This window comes from Glycine soja, chromosome 13, assembly GCF_004193775.1.
Source record: "Glycine soja cultivar W05 chromosome 13, ASM419377v2, whole genome shotgun sequence".
NCBI lineage: Eukaryota > Viridiplantae > Streptophyta > Magnoliopsida > Fabales > Fabaceae > Glycine > Glycine soja.
In genome coordinates, this window is record NC_041014.1 from 30,963,463 (window position 1) to 30,981,805 (window position 18,343).

Consider the following 18,343-nt stretch of genomic DNA (forward strand, 5'->3'; position numbering starts at 1 on the left):
TAACTTCCTAATCTTATCTAATAAAATACTAATCATAACTAACTACTAATCTTATCTAATTACTAATTAATTGACCGACTTATTACACTTTCAGCACTCTCTCACACTAACGGCATTGCCATCTCGCGTGGTGGTGCATTGTGGCCTATAAATATCACTCCCCTACCGCCACATTCCTCATTCAAATTTTCTTATAACGAAGTGAATCGCACTCTTCTCTCACTTTGAGTTTGCGACTCTGGAATTCTGCTACCATGGTGAGACCTGAAGCCTCTTCGATTCTTCTCTTACTTTCTCTTCTTCTTCATCTTCTTCCTCTCTCTGAGAGTTTCTTAATTTTCCATTTCGTTCTCTCAGGTCGTTGCACAGAAAGTTAAGGAAGCTGAAATCACCGAGCAGGATTCACTTCTTCTCGTACTTAACCTTCGTTCTGCTTCATGCATTTCTTATATTACTCATTTTTCTTCAATCGTATGGATCTGAATATCCGATACTTCTATTTTTTCCGTTCGAGTTTTCTTTTTCTTCTTCCACTGCTGTATTTCCTTTTGATCATTTATCGCTTTTATTTATTTTACATTTCTTCGCTAAATTCACTCTTTCTCGTACTTAACTATCGTTTTGCTTCATGCATTTCTTATATTACTCATTTTAATCTAATTTTCCTTAAATCGTTGGGATCTGAATATCTGATACTTCTATTTTTGTTCGTTCGAGTCTTCTCTTTTCTCTTCCACTGCTGCATTTCCTGTTGATCATTTATTGCTTTTATGCATTTTACATTTCTTCGCTAAATTTAGTTTTCAATATTATATAGTAGTTGTATTCCTTTCGTTATCAAATTCTACACCTGAGAGGATTTCATTTGCCGATAGAATCTGTCACTGAAGATTTTTGGTTCAGTAAAAATAACCTGATTCATCTTTGACAGAAACTTGCTATTCAGCTCCATTTATTATCATTATTCATTAGGATCAAACCAGATCTCAAACTGAAAGTTGGTTAGTTTTAATTTCAGCATCTAGTTGCCTTTAATATATTAGAGAAAATGTAATGTTTGCTATACGAAGTTTAATTTAATCAAGTCATATGGAGAAATGTTCGTCCACATGTTACTTCAATTTGAGAGGATTTAGTAAACGAATCCAGACTCTGAATCAACGTATTTTCATTATCTGATTTGAAATTTCATTTGCAAGACGAGGAACCTGCTCCGAATTGCCATATTCAACATCAGTTATATCAGAGGACTATTTCCTGAGAAGTATTTCAATGATAAGTCTGTTCCCGCGTTAGGTAAAACCTGGTTTCAGTACTCTAGTCATTTTCCGTTTAAATTTTTCACTGAATCTTCTAATATTTGTTGCTGAGTGAATTGCATCTAAAACTATATATGCTTGAAATGACAGAGATGAAGATAAAAAAACTTATGCCGTTGGATGCTGAGTCTCGTAGATTGATTGATTGGATGGAGAAAGGCACGATTAAGCTATTGTCTAACTGAACTTGTAGGTGGCGATTTTGTGTTGCTTGTGATGCGTTTTTTTTTTGTTTTTTTCTATCCTATTTATCGATTTTGCAGGTGTATACGACGCCTTACAGAAGAAATACCTGAAGACGCTTCTGTTCTGTGTGTGCGAAGCAGTGGACGGACCGATGGTTGAGGAATATGCATGTAAGGCTTTAACACATCTGATTGCAATTTTAGTTAGAGGTGTTAATGTGCCGGAATTTGGAAACTGTACTTAAATGAATGCCACGTAGTTTATTGTTTTAACAGGAAGAGAGTGCCACCTAATTAATACTTAACGAAAGACTGCCATAATCAAGTGGCAAAATATGGATTCTAAATAATTTAATTCGAGTCATTTGTGGAGGATTCATAAATATTAGTTTCACTGTGCAGTTTCATTTAGCTATTCAGATTCTGATAATCAAGAGGTGTCGATGAATATCAACCGCACTGGAAACAAAAAGAACCGGGGGACCTTCAAGTGTAATTCGACTACAGAAGTTACTCCCCATCAGATGAGGTTGATGTTGCAAAAGAGAATATAATTTAGATCTGAAGTGTTTTTATCATGTTAACTCACTAATTAAACTAATATTATTTGTATTTGGTGTAATCTTCAGGAGTTCTGCGTGTAAGATGATCCGAACTCTCGTTCAGTTGATGAGAACTCTGGAGAAAATGCCAGAAGAGGTAAAGAAATTCAAATGCTCTGAATGATAATTTCATAATATTCTTCAAGTTTAAGTATTCATTACAAACTCTGACTTCTACATTCTTTCCCCAGCGCACTATTATGATGAAGCTCCTCTACTATGATGATGTGACGGTATGTTCTTTAACATGAATAGCAAATCTCAGTTCCTTTTATCCTTTCTATGAATTTCTACATTGTCGAGACTCGAAGTGCATACTTTGCTAGGCAACTGGTGGTTATTTTAGCATTCTGTTATGCCAAAGCAAAGGGCTGACTTATACAGGGTGATTTGGCAATATAATTGTTTTTTCCTGCAGCCAGCTGATTATGAGCCTCCTTTCTTCAAGGGATGCACTGATGAAGAAGCTTATCATCCATGGGAGAAGAATCCATTGAAAATGGAGGTTGGGAATGTAAACAGCAAGCACTTTGTGTTAGCTCTGAAGGTAATGGAAGGATATCGTGTTCACAGCTAGGTTTTAAATCTATTTCTTATCTTTTCTTCAATTTTATAGGTGAAGAGTGTGCTCGACCCTTGTGAGGATGATAATGAGGGAGTCCAAGACGATTTCAGCGCTGGAGATGATTCCATGCAACAGAATGAATATTATGATACTGACAGTGAGGTAAACGAAGATGTTGCTTGATGTGGCCATTGCTATTTAAGATTTTAGTGAGGAAACTGTCTGACTTGCCAGAAATAATCGTGTTACTTATATTCAGCATTTCACAATTTTTAGGTTTATCTTACTCAAGGGAATCGATATATAGTTGCTCCTATAGGTAACTAGACTTTTTTTTTTTATTACTGCACAACTCCATTTCTTAAATTCTTAGTACATGAGTTTAGACCTAATTCAATTCCAAAAACTAACTTAAGGGTGAAGGTTGTCCCTCACTTATATTATTTTAACTTGATTTTATCTTTAACCGACATGGGACTTGATTTTTTTCAATATCATTTTCTCCATTACTTTCTTTTAATATGTAAACAATGGCAAATAAACCGCAAGAACAGGAAGATTATGGCATTATTGAAGAAGGTAAATTATGTCTTTTTGCTTTCTTTGAGAAAAGTGTGTGTACACGTTTGTACGTGTGTGCATGTGTTTATATAAATTCAACCCAGAGGAATCATATTTTCCGTGTTCTTATTGGCTCCACACAAATATTTTCTGGTTCTTTAAAATTGCTAATTCAGTTACTAACCTGTAACTCAGAATATTAATGATCTACATTATGTTCAGACAATACCCAGGACCCGGTGGAAGATGAGCAACAACTGGTCCGGGTCAAGGAGTGGATCAACTGTTGTCACCGTGACACTATCGAGTTTAATGATGTTCTATCGAATTTTCCAGACATCTCCGTGGTACTAATTTTTTCTCTGATACTTTTATTCAGATGATGTCTTTGCTTAGCCATTATTAGATCACGATCTATCTACAATTTTTAGTTTCTTTTCTCATCTTTTGCCAAATATAATTTCAGTTGAATTGTTTTACTTGCAGGTTCTATCCGAAGGTATGAAGGTTAATTATCATGTTCGAGCTGTTCTGCAGATTTTATCACTTGCAAACTTTATTTCTCTTTCGCCTGATTTTGCTTGGTTCTTCAGAGATCACAGACAAGCTTGTTGAGGAGGGTGTGCTATCAAAGATAGGGAAGGAAACCTACGCCATTAACAAGGACAAGGTTGATTTTTTTCTAAATTGACCTTAACCCTTTTTCCTTTGTTCTAGTAGTCCTTTCCTTTTTTGCCCCCTTACTGATGAAATTGCGATGTCAGAACCTTGAATATGAGTTCGCCATTGTGAAGGAAGAAATTGACGGTCAAATTCCTCAAGTCTTTGACAGAGCTTTGCAGGTTGAAGATCGCTGATACGGACAGAGAGAAGGGAGCTACGGGCCAACGACGTTCAGCTAGGGCAAAGTATTTACCCAAGCATTGGGACGATTACCAACTAGAGTAGGAAGGGGCTTTGGGAAGAACGTGGCGGGAAAAGTAGTTACGCAGGGTTAGTATGGTAGAGTTTATCCATGTTAATAACAGCTAACCATAAGTGGTTAAGCATGAGCCTGCTATATAAAAAGCTGTAACTAACTAGTAGTGGAATAAGAAACATTCCAGAAGCTTTTCTTTCAAATCCTTTTCTCTCTCTCTCTCTTCGAAACTGCGTTTCTTTTCTCTCCCTCGAGCTCTAACTCTCGGGTGGAACGCGCAGTGTGGAGGTTCCCTAGCCCTCGAACGCTAGGTATCATTGGTGCTTTCATTGAGCACACGGTGGACGTATGGCGGAGAATACGCGATCAAAAGCCATGTCATCGGAAAAAATGGAGGAGCTGTTCGCAAAGTTTGCGGCAACGGTAGAAGCAAAAATGGAATCATTAGCGGAGAGGTTAGCACATCTGGAAACCAGTAGATTCAGTCCCTCACAAACACAGCCTGAGATGCCTTCGTTTCCGGCGGCGGGACCGAGTGCAGCACCGCACCGATTGAAGCTGGATGTGCCGAGGTTTGACGGCTCCGATGCTACAGGGTGGATCTTTAAAATTACGCAATTTTTCGAATATCATACAACTCCGGATCATGAGAGGCTTACCATTGCGTCATTTTACATGGAAGGACAAGCCTTGGCTTGGTTCCAATGGATGCACAGAAACGGACAGTTATCGTCTTGGCCTGCGTTCCTTCACGCCCTTCATTCACGATTTGCTTCAACTTCGTATGAGGATCCAACGGGACTACTATTCAAGCTACAACAGAGGTCAACAGTAAGCACTTATCTCTCCGACTTTGAAACCCTAGCTAATCGAATTATTGGATTACCTGCTCCCATGGCTTTAAGCTGCTTTATTTCCGGCTTGTTGCCGTCGATTCGACGAGAAGTCCAAGTCATGCAACCAGCAACCATGAGCCAAGCAGTGGCTTATGCTAGGTTGCACGAGGAAAAACAAAACGACGTAAAAAGAACGTTCCGGCCTAACCCAGGAGTTTCGTCCAATTCGCGTCATCAACTAGCACCGACGCTTCCCTCGGTGTCTCCATTACTGCCGACACCAACGCGTCCCAATTCATCCACAGTTCCTTTTAAACGTCTTACACCGGAGGAGTTGGCAATGCGTAGAGAAAAGGGATTATGCTTCCAATGCGATGAAAAATACTCACGCGGTCACAAGTGTTCTTCTTCTTTGTTCCTGCTCATCGTGGAAGACAATGATGAAGTACCAGAACCCCCCGAGCCGCCGTTAACCTTGCCGGATATCGTACCTGAACCACCCCCGGCGCAGTTGAGCTTCAATGCCTTATCAGGACACGTGGTGCCCGAAACATTACGCTTGCAAGGGTATATTCGGGGTCAACCAGTCAGCATTTTGATAGACGGTGGGAGCACACATAATTTTGTGCACCACAGGGTCGTTATGTCAGTGGGGTTAACAACGGAAGAAAGCGCACCACTACGGGTCACGGTGGGCAACGGTGAGGAACTACAATGCCAGCACACATGTTCTAATGTAGAGGTAACCATTCAGCAACATTCATTCTTCATCGATTTCCATGTTTTATCTATCTGTGGTGCGGATTTAGTTTTGGGAGTCCAATGGCTAAAAACACTGGGACCAGTGTTGACGGATTACACTAACCTCACCATGAAATTCATGATCGCCGGCCACCTTGTGGAATTACGTGGTGAACATGAACAGACCCTTGAATCAATTTCCACGTCACAACTTCGGCGTATGCTCCACACTAATGGCACTAGTATGATGTTCCACATTCAGTTGGAACCTTGTCAAACCTCACGGCCAGACACTACACCGCTACCTTCCGACATTGAAGAATTAATTGGTAAGTATTCCAAGCTGTTTCAACCAGTAAAGGGACTGCCACCCTCGAGGGAAACGGACCATGCCATCAACCTCATTCCGGGAGCATCTCCAGTCAACGTGAAACCATACCGGTATCCACATTATCAGAAAAAAGAAATCGAGGAGCAAATCAGCTTAATGTTGGACAAGGGGTTCATACAAACCAGCACCAGTTCCTTTTCATCACCGGTGTTACTGGTAAAGAAGAAGGACGGATCATGGCGCTTTTGTGTCGACTACAGGGCTCTAAACGCCATCACGATTCGCGACCGGTTTCCTATACCAACCATTGACGAGTTGCTTGACGAGCTCGGCGAGGCACAGTGGTTTTCTAAGTTGGATCTAATGCATGGTTACCACCAAATCCTTATGAAGGCTGATGACGTTTCCAAAACGGCGTTTCGAACACATCAAGGGCATTACGAATTCCGAGTAATGCCCTTTGGATTGTGTAATGCCCCATCAACCTTTCAAGCAACTATGAATCAACTCTTCCGACCGTGTTTACGCCGATTCATCATCGTCTTCTTTGATGATGTGCTGGTTTATAGTAAAACCATGGCCGACCACGTGAAGCACCTGGAAACCGCATTCAAACTCTTACTTTCAGAGCAGTTCTCCTTGAAACAATCCAAATGCGCTTTCGCTCAGTCCCAATTGGAGTACCTGGGGCATATGGTCTCAGGCAACGGTGTAGAACCAGTCCCGGAAAAGTTACAGGCAATACGGGAATGGCCTTCACCACGATCAGTGAAAGCATTGCGCAGTTTCCTTGGATTAGTCGGGTTTTATCGGAGATTTATTAAAGGATACGCGAAGATGGCGTCTCCACTTACTCAATTACTTTGTAAGGGTCACTTTCAGTGGTCCGACGCAGCCACCGTGGCCTTCAACTCATTAAAAGAGGCAGTTTCCACAGCGCCCGTCTTAGCCCTTCCTAACTTTTCCATTCCCTTCGTAGTAGAAACCGACGCGTCCGGTTCCGGTGTAGGGGCCGTCCTCTCACAAAAAGAACACCCGATCGCATTTTATAGCAAAGAATTTTGTCCAAAGCTTCGTGCCTCCTCCACTTATATCCGTGAGCTTGCGGCGATAACCATGGCGGTTAAGAAATGGCGCCATTACTTGTTAGGTCACCCATTCGTGATCCTCACTGATCACCAAAGTCTCAGGGACCTTATGACTCAAGCCGTGCAAACGCCGGAGCAACATCGATACCTCGTCAGATTATTGGGATTCGAATATAGCATTCAGTACCGGCCGGGACGTGAGAACGGCGTCGCAGACGCCCTATCACGAGTTACGACTGAAGACACCGATGCTTCCATTTATATGCTATCGATACCCCAGTTTACTTTCCTTGCTGATCTCAGGAAGGAGCTAAATACTCTTCCGGAAGCAGTGGCTCTACGGGAAAAACTACAAAAGGACCTCACCCTCGCTTCTGAGTATAAACTCGAGAATGGTCTAATCATCCACAAATAGCGTCTTTGGCTTCCATCCGGATCCGTCATTATTCCACTCCTTATGGAAGAATTTCACAGTACACCCACTGCGGGCCATTATGGGATTCAGAAAACCTTACAAAGGCTTCAGGAGAACTTCACGTGGAGTTCCATGCGTAAGGATGTTTGCAAATTTATCGCAGCTTGTGTCACCTGTCAGCTAACAAAATATGATAATCGCAAACCGGCAGGGCTTCTGTGCCCTCTTCCGGTGCCATATCGGCCATGGGAAGATCTCAGTATGGATTTCATTGTTGGGTTGCCATCGTATCGGGGTAACACATGCATTCTCGTCGTGGTCGACCGTTTTTCGAAGGGACTCCATTTGGGTATGTTGCCCACTAAGCATTCTGCGAAACGGGTGGCGGAACTGTTCACCGCCATGATCATTCGCTTGCACGGTTTGCCGCGAAGCATCATCTCCGATAGGGATCCCTTATTTGTTAGCAGATTCTGGCAAGATTTATTTGCTCTCAGTGGCACAAAGCTTCGTCTCAGCTCCTCCTACCACCCACAGACCGATGGCCAAACGGAGGTTGCCAATCGCATTATAGAACAGTACCTACGGGCTTTTGTCCATCGGAAACCAGGATCGTGGGGGCAGTTTCTGTTGTGGGCCGAATGGTCCTATAATACCTCGTGTCACTCCGGGACGGGGGTCACCCCTTTTGAGATCACCTACGGACGAAAGCCACCGGCCATTCCAGAATATGTGGGGAGCACCGCAACTCCGACGGAAGTTGACGTTATGCTTCGACAACGAGGAGAGGTCCTCCACTTGCTTCGCCGGAAGTTGCTTAAGGCTCAACAAAAGATGAAAGTCGCCGCCGATGCTCACCGTAGACCCTTGGAATTCAGTATCGGGGATTGGGTGTTAGTCAAACTAAGACCACACCGGCAAGTTTCCGCCTCGGAGACCGCGTATTCGAAACTCACGAAGCGCTACTATGGACCCTTTGAGGTGCAGGAACGATTGGGCAAGGTTGCGTACCGACTGAGACTTCCGGCGCGCAGTCGTATTCATCCCGTCTTCCACGTTTCGTTGCTCAAAGCTTTCGTGGGGGACCCTACCGCAGTGGAGGCTGAACCTCTTCCGACTATGGGAGCCGACGCGGTCACCAACGGTCACAAGGCAGCTGTTCACACTCCTTTCACGATCCTTGACTCCAGGTACGTGACCACCGAAAGTGGGCTACGCCGTGAAGTACTGGTACAATGGCAGGGATCCACCCAACAGGACGCATCTTGGGAAGATTGGCACGAGTTTAGCACTCGTTACAACCTCGAGGACGAGGTTGTGTCTGAAGAGCAGGGGGATGATACGGACAGAGAGAAGGGAGCTACGGGCCAACGACGTTCAGCTAGGGCAAAGTATTTACCCAAGCATTGGGACGATTACCAACTAGAGTAGGAAGGGGCTTTGGGAAGAACGTGGCGGGAAAAGTAGTTACGCAGGGTTAGTATGGTAGAGTTTATCCATGTTAATAACAGCTAACCATAAGTGGTTAAGCATGAGCCTGCTATATAAAAAGCTGTAACTAACTAGTAGTGGAATAAGAAACATTCCAGAAGCTTTTCTTTCAAATCCTTTTCTCTCTCTCTCTCTTCGAAACTGCGTTTCTTTTCTCTCCCTCGAGCTCTAACTCTCGGGTGGAACGCGCAGTGTGGAGGTTCCCTAGCCCTCGAACGCTAGGTATCAATCGCATATACATGAAAGTGAGTTTTATTTTTCCTTTTTTTATTGGTGTTATCTATGAGGATCTTTGGCTCTTTGCTGACTTGTAATGTATGTAAAGTTTGTTCACAACGAATGCTCTACAGCTCAAGTATAAAAGTGATGTTTCTTGTGCCCAAGTAAAGTACACTCCTAATACCGATTTGAAATGAATTGTGCAATGAAGTCAAAGATTTGTGCAAGAGTGGGAGGGTGGAGTCTGTACACTACATGAAATATGATCAAGGATCTCTAAAAGTATTGACTTATGATAGGAGTTGTTTAGTTATATGCAACAGTGGTAATATGTTTACGTTATGGTATATCCTAACTTTGGAGTGAACATCGCAGGCTCTCTATCATGTTCTTCCGATGACACACGTTTCAGTCACTAAGCTTCAAAGCTTGCTTGAGGGAGAAGTAAACCAGATAGCAGCACGAAAGATCCTAGATAAAATGGTGCGGCATGGAATTATTGAACCCAAAGGCAGCAAAAGATTAGGTATCAAATTAAGTGCGTGTTTTGTTCTGCATTTGTTACATGAGAAGCGCGTATTTGACATCATCCGATAGGCTGCGTTAAACGAGAATTTGATGTGATTTAGGTGAGTTCCAATTTTGGAACCAAACACACTCTAACAAATCCTTTTATTTTCTTTTTCTGTTTTTTCCCGGTTGCTTTCTATGTCTGCTATACGCCAGGGAAACGTGTTATCCATTCTGACTTAACTGAAAGGAAATTCATTGAAGTCCAGAAAGCTCTAAGTGCTACTACTGAAGCAATGGTAATAATAACTACCCAATATTTGGGGTATATCACCACTTATTTTAATGTATGCTTAGCTGTTTACCAATTTCATGTTTCCAAATTTCACAGGATGTTGATCACTGTGAACCAAATAGCAAGTCCAAAAAAACTGGTTTCCGTTTAAATGGTGATGGATTAAAGCCGTTAATATTCTGTATTTCAATTCCGCAGCTTTTCGATATTGGCACTTGGTCAACTTACAACTATCTTATGCTTTCTTGTTAATCAGGAAGCAACTATGACGTGTCTACATATGGGGTTCTCCACTCCATTGGATCAGATTTAACACGAATGAAAGTGACATCTGAGACAAACTATAATGACTCCGGGAATGGACAGAAAGCATCAAAGGCAAAAGAGCCCGGGAACACCCCCATAAGCAGGGTTGAGACTAGTAACATTGATTAAATTTCCAGTTTCTATAATGTCGAATGTTTTCCATATATATAACTTATGTGATTTATTTTGAAATTGTACAGCCAGTTATTTCAAGAGAGAGTTTTGCGCAAGGCAAAGAGAACGGAAGAACAAATGGAATAGCAAATCAAGGGGACGAAGCTGATACAATCATATGCAGCAAGTCTTCCCAAGACAAACGACCAAGGAAAACTAGCGCGGTATTTTGTGGCTTCTTTATTCCTTATAGTGATATTATATTTTCTTTCTTTAGTGTTAAAAAGAGCCTTCAAGTAATTTGGACATGCCTGTAATCTGAAAGCAATTTTCTTCTTTTATAGGCGAAGGAGCCTATCCATCAAAACATGAAGCGACAGAGATCTGAGGCTCAGTGAACCTGAATTCAGGTCCCTGAATATTTGCGGATAATATAGTAACAAATTCTGGCCTGTACATCCCTTATAACTATATCATATATGGCGTATAGATAAGCATTTCGTATTAGTAAAAGAGATAATGACTTGGTAGAAATCCCTATGGTCTTCTTTTCTAGCCGACTTTTTTTTCTAAAAATTGGCTCATGTCGAGTATTGCTGTTGGATTAAGGACATATGAATCATTTTACAGATTTTATTAGAAGCACTATTTTTTTGACAAAATTAGAAGCACTTAATTAATACTCGTGGTTTTTTTTTTAAATTTTTTTTGTTATTATATTATGTTTTTATATTATATTCAATTTTTTTCCTAACTAGATGTCCAACAGATGAGAGGATTCCATGAATTATTTTTTTTGCTTTTGCTACTTTTTTTCTTATAACTTTTTACAATGTTTTTAGTTGATAAAAGTTGTCCCAAGGCCTCAGCTTCATTCAGTCGTTGTTACCTCATTCCATTTCATTACAATGGCCCACGATTTGTCATAGATTATATTTTTTTAGTAAATACTAATTATTCCTAACTAGAAAATTTAAATTGGCACGATGACCCCACAAGAACTTAAAATTGACTGCCACTAAGTTGAGATTAAAAGAATACAATTTGGAGCACTAAGTTACAAATCATATTTTGCAATTTGATTACCGATTATAATAACATGTGACATAGCAGCGTGATGCAAACCTGCTAACCTACATGCAATTACTGCTGCAAGCAAAACAGATTTCTAACAAATCAAATTCATTCTAGAACATGCATTTATATTTATTTTCCTATTTTTATTTTTAATAAGAGACTAATAAGTAATAACACTTATTTTGGGCTTGTCAATAGTAGTTGGGGCATAACAGTGATTTACGTTGTAAAAAAAAAAACAGTGATTTATGCAGTAAAAAAACATAAATATACATGATTTGATAATTTTTTAAGAGTGATTTTATTTATACAACAAAAAAGTTAAAAACTGATCAATAATTCTCTTTTTTCTTTATCTCTCTTCTTTTATTATATTATATCATCAATTAAATCAAAATTAATGATACATAAATCATCTTACAAATATTTTTTATTTTTTTATTTATCTTCTTATCACATTATAAATATTATTATTTCCATTATTTTTTTTCTTTTTTTATTCTCTCTAGATATTAGATAACACATTAAGTACCTATCAAATATTTTTCTTAAATCAATCACTTATTTATTTATTTTTTCTCAAGTTGTATATAAATCAAGTGAAGCTTGTTTAAGAAATAATTTCAATTTTTAATTTTAACTTTCTTAAATATCATTTGTAACCGTATGAAACGTTCACGTAATAATTACAACAATTAAAAGAAAACTCCACCTAATTGTACGGTTTTATGATTTTACACAACTGCGTCCACAGGTTTGTGAATCCTGACATAAACATGGATCCCGGTCGCTCCACTCCGAAGAAGGTTCTCAATTTTCGAGAAACCGCCACGTGGCTTCTGGAAGCAGCAAGTTTGGTCTAGAAAGATCCCAAGGAGTCGGTCCGAACGAGGATCCACCCCCTTCCTTGACGAACACAGAGACGTGTGTTTTGGATTCTATTTGTGCCGTGGTTTGAGATTTAGATGCAAATAAATATATACCCTGTCTTGTGCCGTGTCCCCTTTAAGCCAATTGCAATCAAACAAAGTTTCGGTTATTGGTGTTCATTTTTCTTCCTCCATCTTTCTCTAAAACATTAATTGAACTTCCATTCCTTAAATTTTACCAACGAGCTAGTTCCGACACAGACAAAGCAATGGCAAAGACTGAGGTTGGCTGGCATAATTATATTTTTGGCTTTTCTTAAAATTCCTTCTTTGATTGATGTTTTTTTCTCTTCCCATGGAGGTGGAGATTGTAATTTATTGAACTAAAGTAACTTGTGATTCAACTTTATGCATGCAGTTAGAGGTGACTGTTGAGAGCAAGAACAAAGAACTAAAGCACCTGGGATTTGTGAGGATTGCTGCTATTCAAACTTTTGTGATTGTGTCAAATCTGTATGAGTACGCAAAGCAGAATTCTGGGCCTTTGAGATCCGCTGTTGGAACGGTTGAGAACACTGTAACCACCGTTCTTGGTCCTGTCTGCAACAAATTCAAGGACTTCCCTGATGATGTCCTGGTTTATGTTGACAAAAAGGTAATTTTTTTCTTCCTTTACCTCTTGATCATTTCTACATCCATGTGTTTAGAAAAAAAAAAGGTGTTTTATTTGTATGGTTTTTGTAATTATTTCTGGTTTCTCACGTGGATCTGATAAATAGGGTGATGGCAAAAAGGTTGTTGATGATTCATGCTCAGCTTGTATTCATGAATTGTCTTGTTACTTCTAATGTTGATCCTTTTTTATATAAACTAAGATCAAGATCTGTTTCTTCAATAGCTAATAAGGACGTGGTTGCCACTTACAAATAAAAAGTATATTGTATTTGTGGGTAAATATTCCCTTACAGAGCTAAAAAAAATGCTGGAAATCAATTAGTTCTTTTGGTTGGCCAAACTTTTTGTTTAACGTTGCTGGAAAGGTTTAACCCTTTGTAAGATGCTGTTTTTCGTGAGGACAAAACTTATATATGCTGGCTCTACTGTTTGTCAATTAAAATTGGGAATTCCATCTAAGTAATTCGCATTTTAACGTTTGTATTAAAAGATTATATAAATTATTGAGACAAAATTTCATTTTCTGATTAGAAAATAGGACAAGCAACTCCTAAAGCACCCTATATAAGTTTTTTCCATTTCTCATCACCCACTTCTTGTTGCTTTGAATTGAGGCTTGATTCTTCTGTTTGAGGCGGCCTCTTAATTAAGTGTCCTTTGTACCTTGTGGGCAGGTGGATGAAGCTTCCCACAAGTTCGATGAGCATGCTCCTTCCTTTGCCAAGCACCTTGCGGATCAAGCCAAGGGTGTGATTCAGAAAGTGACTTGTGAGGCAGGGAAAGTTGCAAGTGAAGCTCAATCTGGGGGGTCAAGAGCTGCTGTTCATTTTGTTGCTACAGAGTCAAAGCATTTTGTGTTGATAAATTCGGTGAAGTTGTGGAATGGACTCACCCACTATCCACCATTCCATGCATTGGCAGAGATAGCAGTTCCCACTGCTGCTCACTGGTCAGAGAAGTACAACCATGTGATCAAGGCCATGACTCAAAAGGGTTATAGTTTCATCGGGTATCTACCTTTGATTCCCATTGAAGAGATAGCCAAGGCATTCAAACAGGGAGAGGCGAACTTAAAAGGAGATAATGCAGCCTCTGAGGAACAAAGATTAGAATCTGCATCTGATTCTGATTAAATTCAGCTTTACTTCTTCAAAAAAATTTGCTTATGAGTGAACTTGTTTTGTGGGTTGTGACATTCTAGGCAATGTGGTGGTTGTGACTAGACATACTTTTAAGCTTGTTAAGGCATGGTAAGACTATGTAATTAATCCATGTAGAATCCATGTAGAAGATACGATTTATGTAAATGGTGCGGATAATGCTCATAAAGGTTGCTTCCTCCTTTTGTATGCATATAAAATATTGCTTAGTGCTCTTTATTGTGACTACATTTGGTGGTTGCAAACCTGATAAGCACAATACTGGGTATTTGCTTCTATTGGCTCTTGACTATGATTTCTTTATGAGTGGACCCGCAAAAATTGACATTAATAGCTATAAAACTCTAGAGCTTATTGTTTTCTAGCATTACTTGTAGGACTCGTTAACCAGTTCATACGTTCACGGATCTCTTACATAAACTATATCGATCTCAGCAACTCTCCATCTTGTTGTGTCATTTATCCACTGAAACCATATAGTTGTTCCCAATCTATAGCATATTATTCCTGAACGATCCATAGAAAACTAGTGTCTGCATTTGCTATATATATTAATATTATCCCTTGAGGCCTGAACGATAAATAGAAACTCACTAGCGTCTGCATTCTGCAACCAGTGTCTTGTTACAATCGGTTCTACGGTGTTCTCTCATTCATGTGATAAGTCATCAACGAAGAACTTTCCCCACTACATTATTACGAAGTTAGATTATCTCATCATGCAAGTTGATTGGGTTAGTGGTAAGAATTTCAATACAGTAGTTTCTTTAAAGTGGTATGTTTAAATTTAATTGTGTTACAAAATGAGTTCTTCTCGTGCACAAAAGGAAAAATAGTTTGGTATTATGATTTTAATAACCATATGACATCTATAATGTTCAAATTTAGTAATCTTGATGTGTGAAACTCTCGTTTCCATTTTTTTTTCGGGGATTCATCTTATTAGTGTTGAAATTGTTGTGATTATAGTTATCATCTCTACTTTGTTCCTTCGATTGCCTTCGTCTCTGCCATTGTCTCGCCATCAATTTTTGCTTTTTGAAGGTCGATTTTCTATCGATACCTTCAATGCTAGTTCTTCCTTTTCTTGATTGTAACTCTTTAATTGAAAGCTGACCAGTATGATGAGATTTTTCTGTAACATTGTTGAATATAGTCTGGCTGTTAATATTTTCTGATATTTGTTCATATTTTGTTTCGTCCTAGTTTTTGTAGGCCTAATCAGCTAGTATTGGTTACTCAAGATATTATGTGATTACCAAGCCTTGATTAGTTAGGATAATCAACTAGTATTGATTACTCAAGATATTATGTGATTACGATTAGCTAGGATATTGTATCTCAAATTAGTCAGATATTTTTTCTCATAGTATCTTTCACGTATCTGACTCATAATTGTATTTCAAATGTATATATACCCTTGCACCTCAATCAAGATATTATGTGATTACCTAGCTTTGATTAGTTAGGAGCCTCTCACCATGTGAACAACGACATCATCAATTGTCTCAATTTCCAATGACTGCACTGGTCCGGATCAGCTTCACATTGCCAATGATAAGGGTCTTTTCATTCAACATCATGGCTCAACTGAATTGAACACCCCTACCATCCCTCTTCGTCTTTCCAATATACTATGTTCCCTCTGTCTCTCAAAATCTCATTTCTGTTTCTCAATTACGTCAAACTAACTCGGTGTCTGTTGAATTTTTCCCTTGCATTTTGAGGTAAAGAGCCTGACAACGGGAGCGGTTCTTCCGCAAGGAAAGACTGAAGATCAGGTGTATAAGTTGCAATCTTCTTTGTCCCCTCCAAAAATTCACCATGTCCATAGTCCTCCCTCAATAAAATTGTGGCATCACCAACATTATCTAACAAAATGAAATCCCCATTTGAAATTATATTTAAGAACCCACCAAATTACTCCAAGTAACGTGTCTTTGGTTGTCTTTGTTTCCCATGGCTAGCACCGTGTACCACCAACAAGCTTCAATCACCCCAACCCCGTGTCTTTATTGGATATAGCAATACACAAAGTGCCTACCTCTGTTTTCATCCACCCTCACAAAAGGCGTACACATCACATCATGTTTATTTTGTAAAAAACACCTTTCCTTACTCCACCACAACAGCCACGTCACCCTTCCCTAATCTTAATTCCCATGCATTAATCTCCTCATCTAATTCTCATAATCTTCCGCAGCCAATAACCATCATTCACACCGTGCCAACCAATACGCAATTTCCGCAACAATCCACTGATCCTATTCCTTTATTCCAATCTTCCACCGACCAACCATTACCATTCAATGCCAATCAACATTTAAATCCTACAATTGAAGTTAATGTCCCAAATTCCCACGACCAATCTCTATGCACAGCTCTTCCTTTTATAATTTTCTTACTGAAGAATTGCAACCAAATCCCACCCATTCAATGCTAACAAGATCCAAAAATGAAATTTTCAAACCGAAACAAATCCACGCAGCTTCAAAGTTTCCAAACACCAGAACCAGTTGAGCCCTCATGCCTCACCAAGGCTCTCAAAATTCCTAAATGGAAAGCTGCCATGTTGGATGAATTCACAACAATCTTGGCTAATGGAACATGGACTCTAGTTCCAAAACAAAATCACTTCAATATGTTTGGCAATAAATGAGTTTACCGCTTCAACACAGATGGCTCCATTGCTTGTTACAAGGGTTTCATCAACGTCCAGGGATGATGAACTATACTGATACATTCAACGCAGTCATCAAGTCACAGACGATCAAGTTGGTTCTATGTGTCTCTCAATCCAAATGTTGGCCTCTTATTCAAATGAATGTCAATAATGTCTTTCTTCATGGAAATGTTGTGGAGGACATATATATGTCTTAACCACCAGCATTTATTCATCCTCAGTTCCTTGATCATGTTTGCAAGCTTCAAAATGCACTTTATGGCCTCAAACAAGCTCCTCGAGCCTGGTTTCATGCTTTGGAACAATTCATGATTAGTATTGGATTCACAAACTCCAAGTCTAATGCATCTCTATTTGTTTATGTTATGATCTCCTACTAACAGGTAATGATCCTAAATTCATTCATTCAAGTCCTCTCTCAAAGACCTTGGAGCACCTAGTCACTTTCTTGGGCTTGAGTTGGTCCCTACACAGAATGGTGTCTTCCTCACCCAACATCATTATATCCGTGACATTCTCCACAAACACAACATGCATGATGCGAAACTTGTATCCACACCAATGTCTACCTCGATTAATCTTGCCGAATGTGGCGACATACCTTCTTATGATGCTCATGAATATCGTCAACTTGTTCGTTCACTACAATAACTCGACCTGATGTTGCCTACTGTGTTTCCAAGCTATCTAATTATATGCATACTCCAAATACAGTTCATATGCAGGCCACAAAACATCTTCTTCACTACCTCAAGGGTACCTTGGATTATGGCCTCCATCTTCGTCCATCATCAGATCTTCACCTACGAGCATTTTGTGATTCTGATTGGGGTGGTGATTCCACTGACATGAAATCGAGTGTTGCATACATCATCTACCTAGGACCCAATGCTATATATCTTGGTCCTGTAAGAAACATAAAACAGTTGCCTAATCATCCACGGAGGCAGAGTATCGAACCATTGGTTCCACTACAACTGAAATTCTTTGTTGGCTACGAGAACTTCTCAAAGAGCTTCATCTCCATCTCCCTGGCACACCACATGTATACTCAGACAACATTGGAGCCACATATCTATGTGTCAACCCGGTGTTCCACTCTTGCATGAAGCATGTCTCCATTGAATATCACTTTGTTCGTGATATTATATCTCAAATTAGTCAGATATTTTTTTCTCATATTATCTTTTCACATATCTGACTCATAATTGTATTTCAAATGTATATATATCCTTGCACCTCAATGAATAATGTTGTCTGCCCCAATTCTCTTTATTCTCTATAGTTTTTAGGAGATAATTTTTAGAGTTTATGTCATCTGCATGTTGCACATACTAATTTGGTGGCATTCTTTGTATGTATTAAGTATTACCTATATAAAG

At 39.5% G+C, this 18,343-nt stretch overlaps 3 protein-coding genes across 7 annotated transcripts; all 3 read left to right on the plus strand.

The window, feature by feature from the left end:
• The first annotated feature begins 120 nt into the window (after nucleotides 1–120).
• LOC114382230 (meiosis-specific protein ASY1-like) lies at nucleotides 121–12,463 on the plus strand. Of its 5 annotated transcripts, none has more exons than XR_003660216.1 (23): nucleotides 121–257; nucleotides 358–471; nucleotides 1,200–1,296; nucleotides 1,410–1,508; nucleotides 1,583–1,675; nucleotides 1,907–2,033; nucleotides 2,134–2,203; nucleotides 2,298–2,339; nucleotides 2,525–2,653; nucleotides 2,723–2,833; nucleotides 2,948–2,990; nucleotides 3,455–3,579; nucleotides 3,719–3,731; nucleotides 3,826–3,902; nucleotides 3,997–4,081; nucleotides 9,282–9,298; nucleotides 9,648–9,798; nucleotides 9,999–10,081; nucleotides 10,174–10,231; nucleotides 10,334–10,488; nucleotides 10,584–10,721; nucleotides 10,842–10,950; nucleotides 12,329–12,463. XR_003660216.1 is itself a non-coding variant. In XM_028341508.1 (23 exons), the coding sequence occupies exons 5-22, from the start codon at nucleotides 1,657–1,659 to the stop codon at nucleotides 10,893–10,895; spliced, it is 1,497 nt and encodes a 498-aa protein (XP_028197309.1). In that variant the 5' UTR covers nucleotides 121–257; nucleotides 358–414; nucleotides 1,200–1,296; nucleotides 1,410–1,508; nucleotides 1,583–1,656; the 3' UTR covers nucleotides 10,896–10,907; nucleotides 12,329–12,452. The 5 variants fall into 5 exon arrangements, 1 of the variants encoding a protein (XP_028197309.1); XR_003660215.1 differs by having other exon boundaries at nucleotides 358–414; XR_003660219.1 differs by having other exon boundaries at nucleotides 358–414; nucleotides 3,835–3,902.
• LOC114382233 (REF/SRPP-like protein At1g67360) lies at nucleotides 12,340–14,534 on the plus strand. Its single transcript, XM_028341513.1, has 3 exons — nucleotides 12,340–12,727; nucleotides 12,862–13,098; nucleotides 13,793–14,534. The coding sequence occupies exons 1-3, from the start codon at nucleotides 12,713–12,715 to the stop codon at nucleotides 14,249–14,251; spliced, it is 711 nt and encodes a 236-aa protein (XP_028197314.1). The 5' UTR covers nucleotides 12,340–12,712; the 3' UTR covers nucleotides 14,252–14,534.
• A 131-nt stretch (nucleotides 14,535–14,665) lies between these two features.
• LOC114382234 (uncharacterized mitochondrial protein AtMg00240-like) lies at nucleotides 14,666–18,278 on the plus strand. The gene is made up of 2 exons (XM_028341514.1): nucleotides 14,666–15,019; nucleotides 17,676–18,278. The coding sequence occupies exons 1-2, from the start codon at nucleotides 14,998–15,000 to the stop codon at nucleotides 18,068–18,070; spliced, it is 417 nt and encodes a 138-aa protein (XP_028197315.1). The 5' UTR covers nucleotides 14,666–14,997; the 3' UTR covers nucleotides 18,071–18,278.
• Nucleotides 18,279–18,343: the final 65 nt, after the last annotated feature.

Coding starts and splice junctions, on each gene's coding strand:
- LOC114382230 (XM_028341508.1), top strand. Junction 2,991..3,454: donor ATATATAGTTGCTCCTATAG/GTAACTAGACTT, acceptor CATTATGTTCAG/ACAATACCCAGGACCCGGTG. Junction 10,489..10,583: donor GGAACACCCCCATAAGCAGG/GTTGAGACTAGT, acceptor GAAATTGTACAG/CCAGTTATTTCAAGAGAGAG.
- LOC114382233 (XM_028341513.1), top strand. Junction 13,099..13,792: donor TGGTTTATGTTGACAAAAAG/GTAATTTTTTTC, acceptor CCTTGTGGGCAG/GTGGATGAAGCTTCCCACAA.
- LOC114382234 (XM_028341514.1), top strand. CDS start 14,998: ATGCAAGTTGATTGGGTTAGTG. Junction 15,020..17,675: donor GCAAGTTGATTGGGTTAGTG/GTAAGAATTTCA, acceptor CTCCAAATACAG/TTCATATGCAGGCCACAAAA.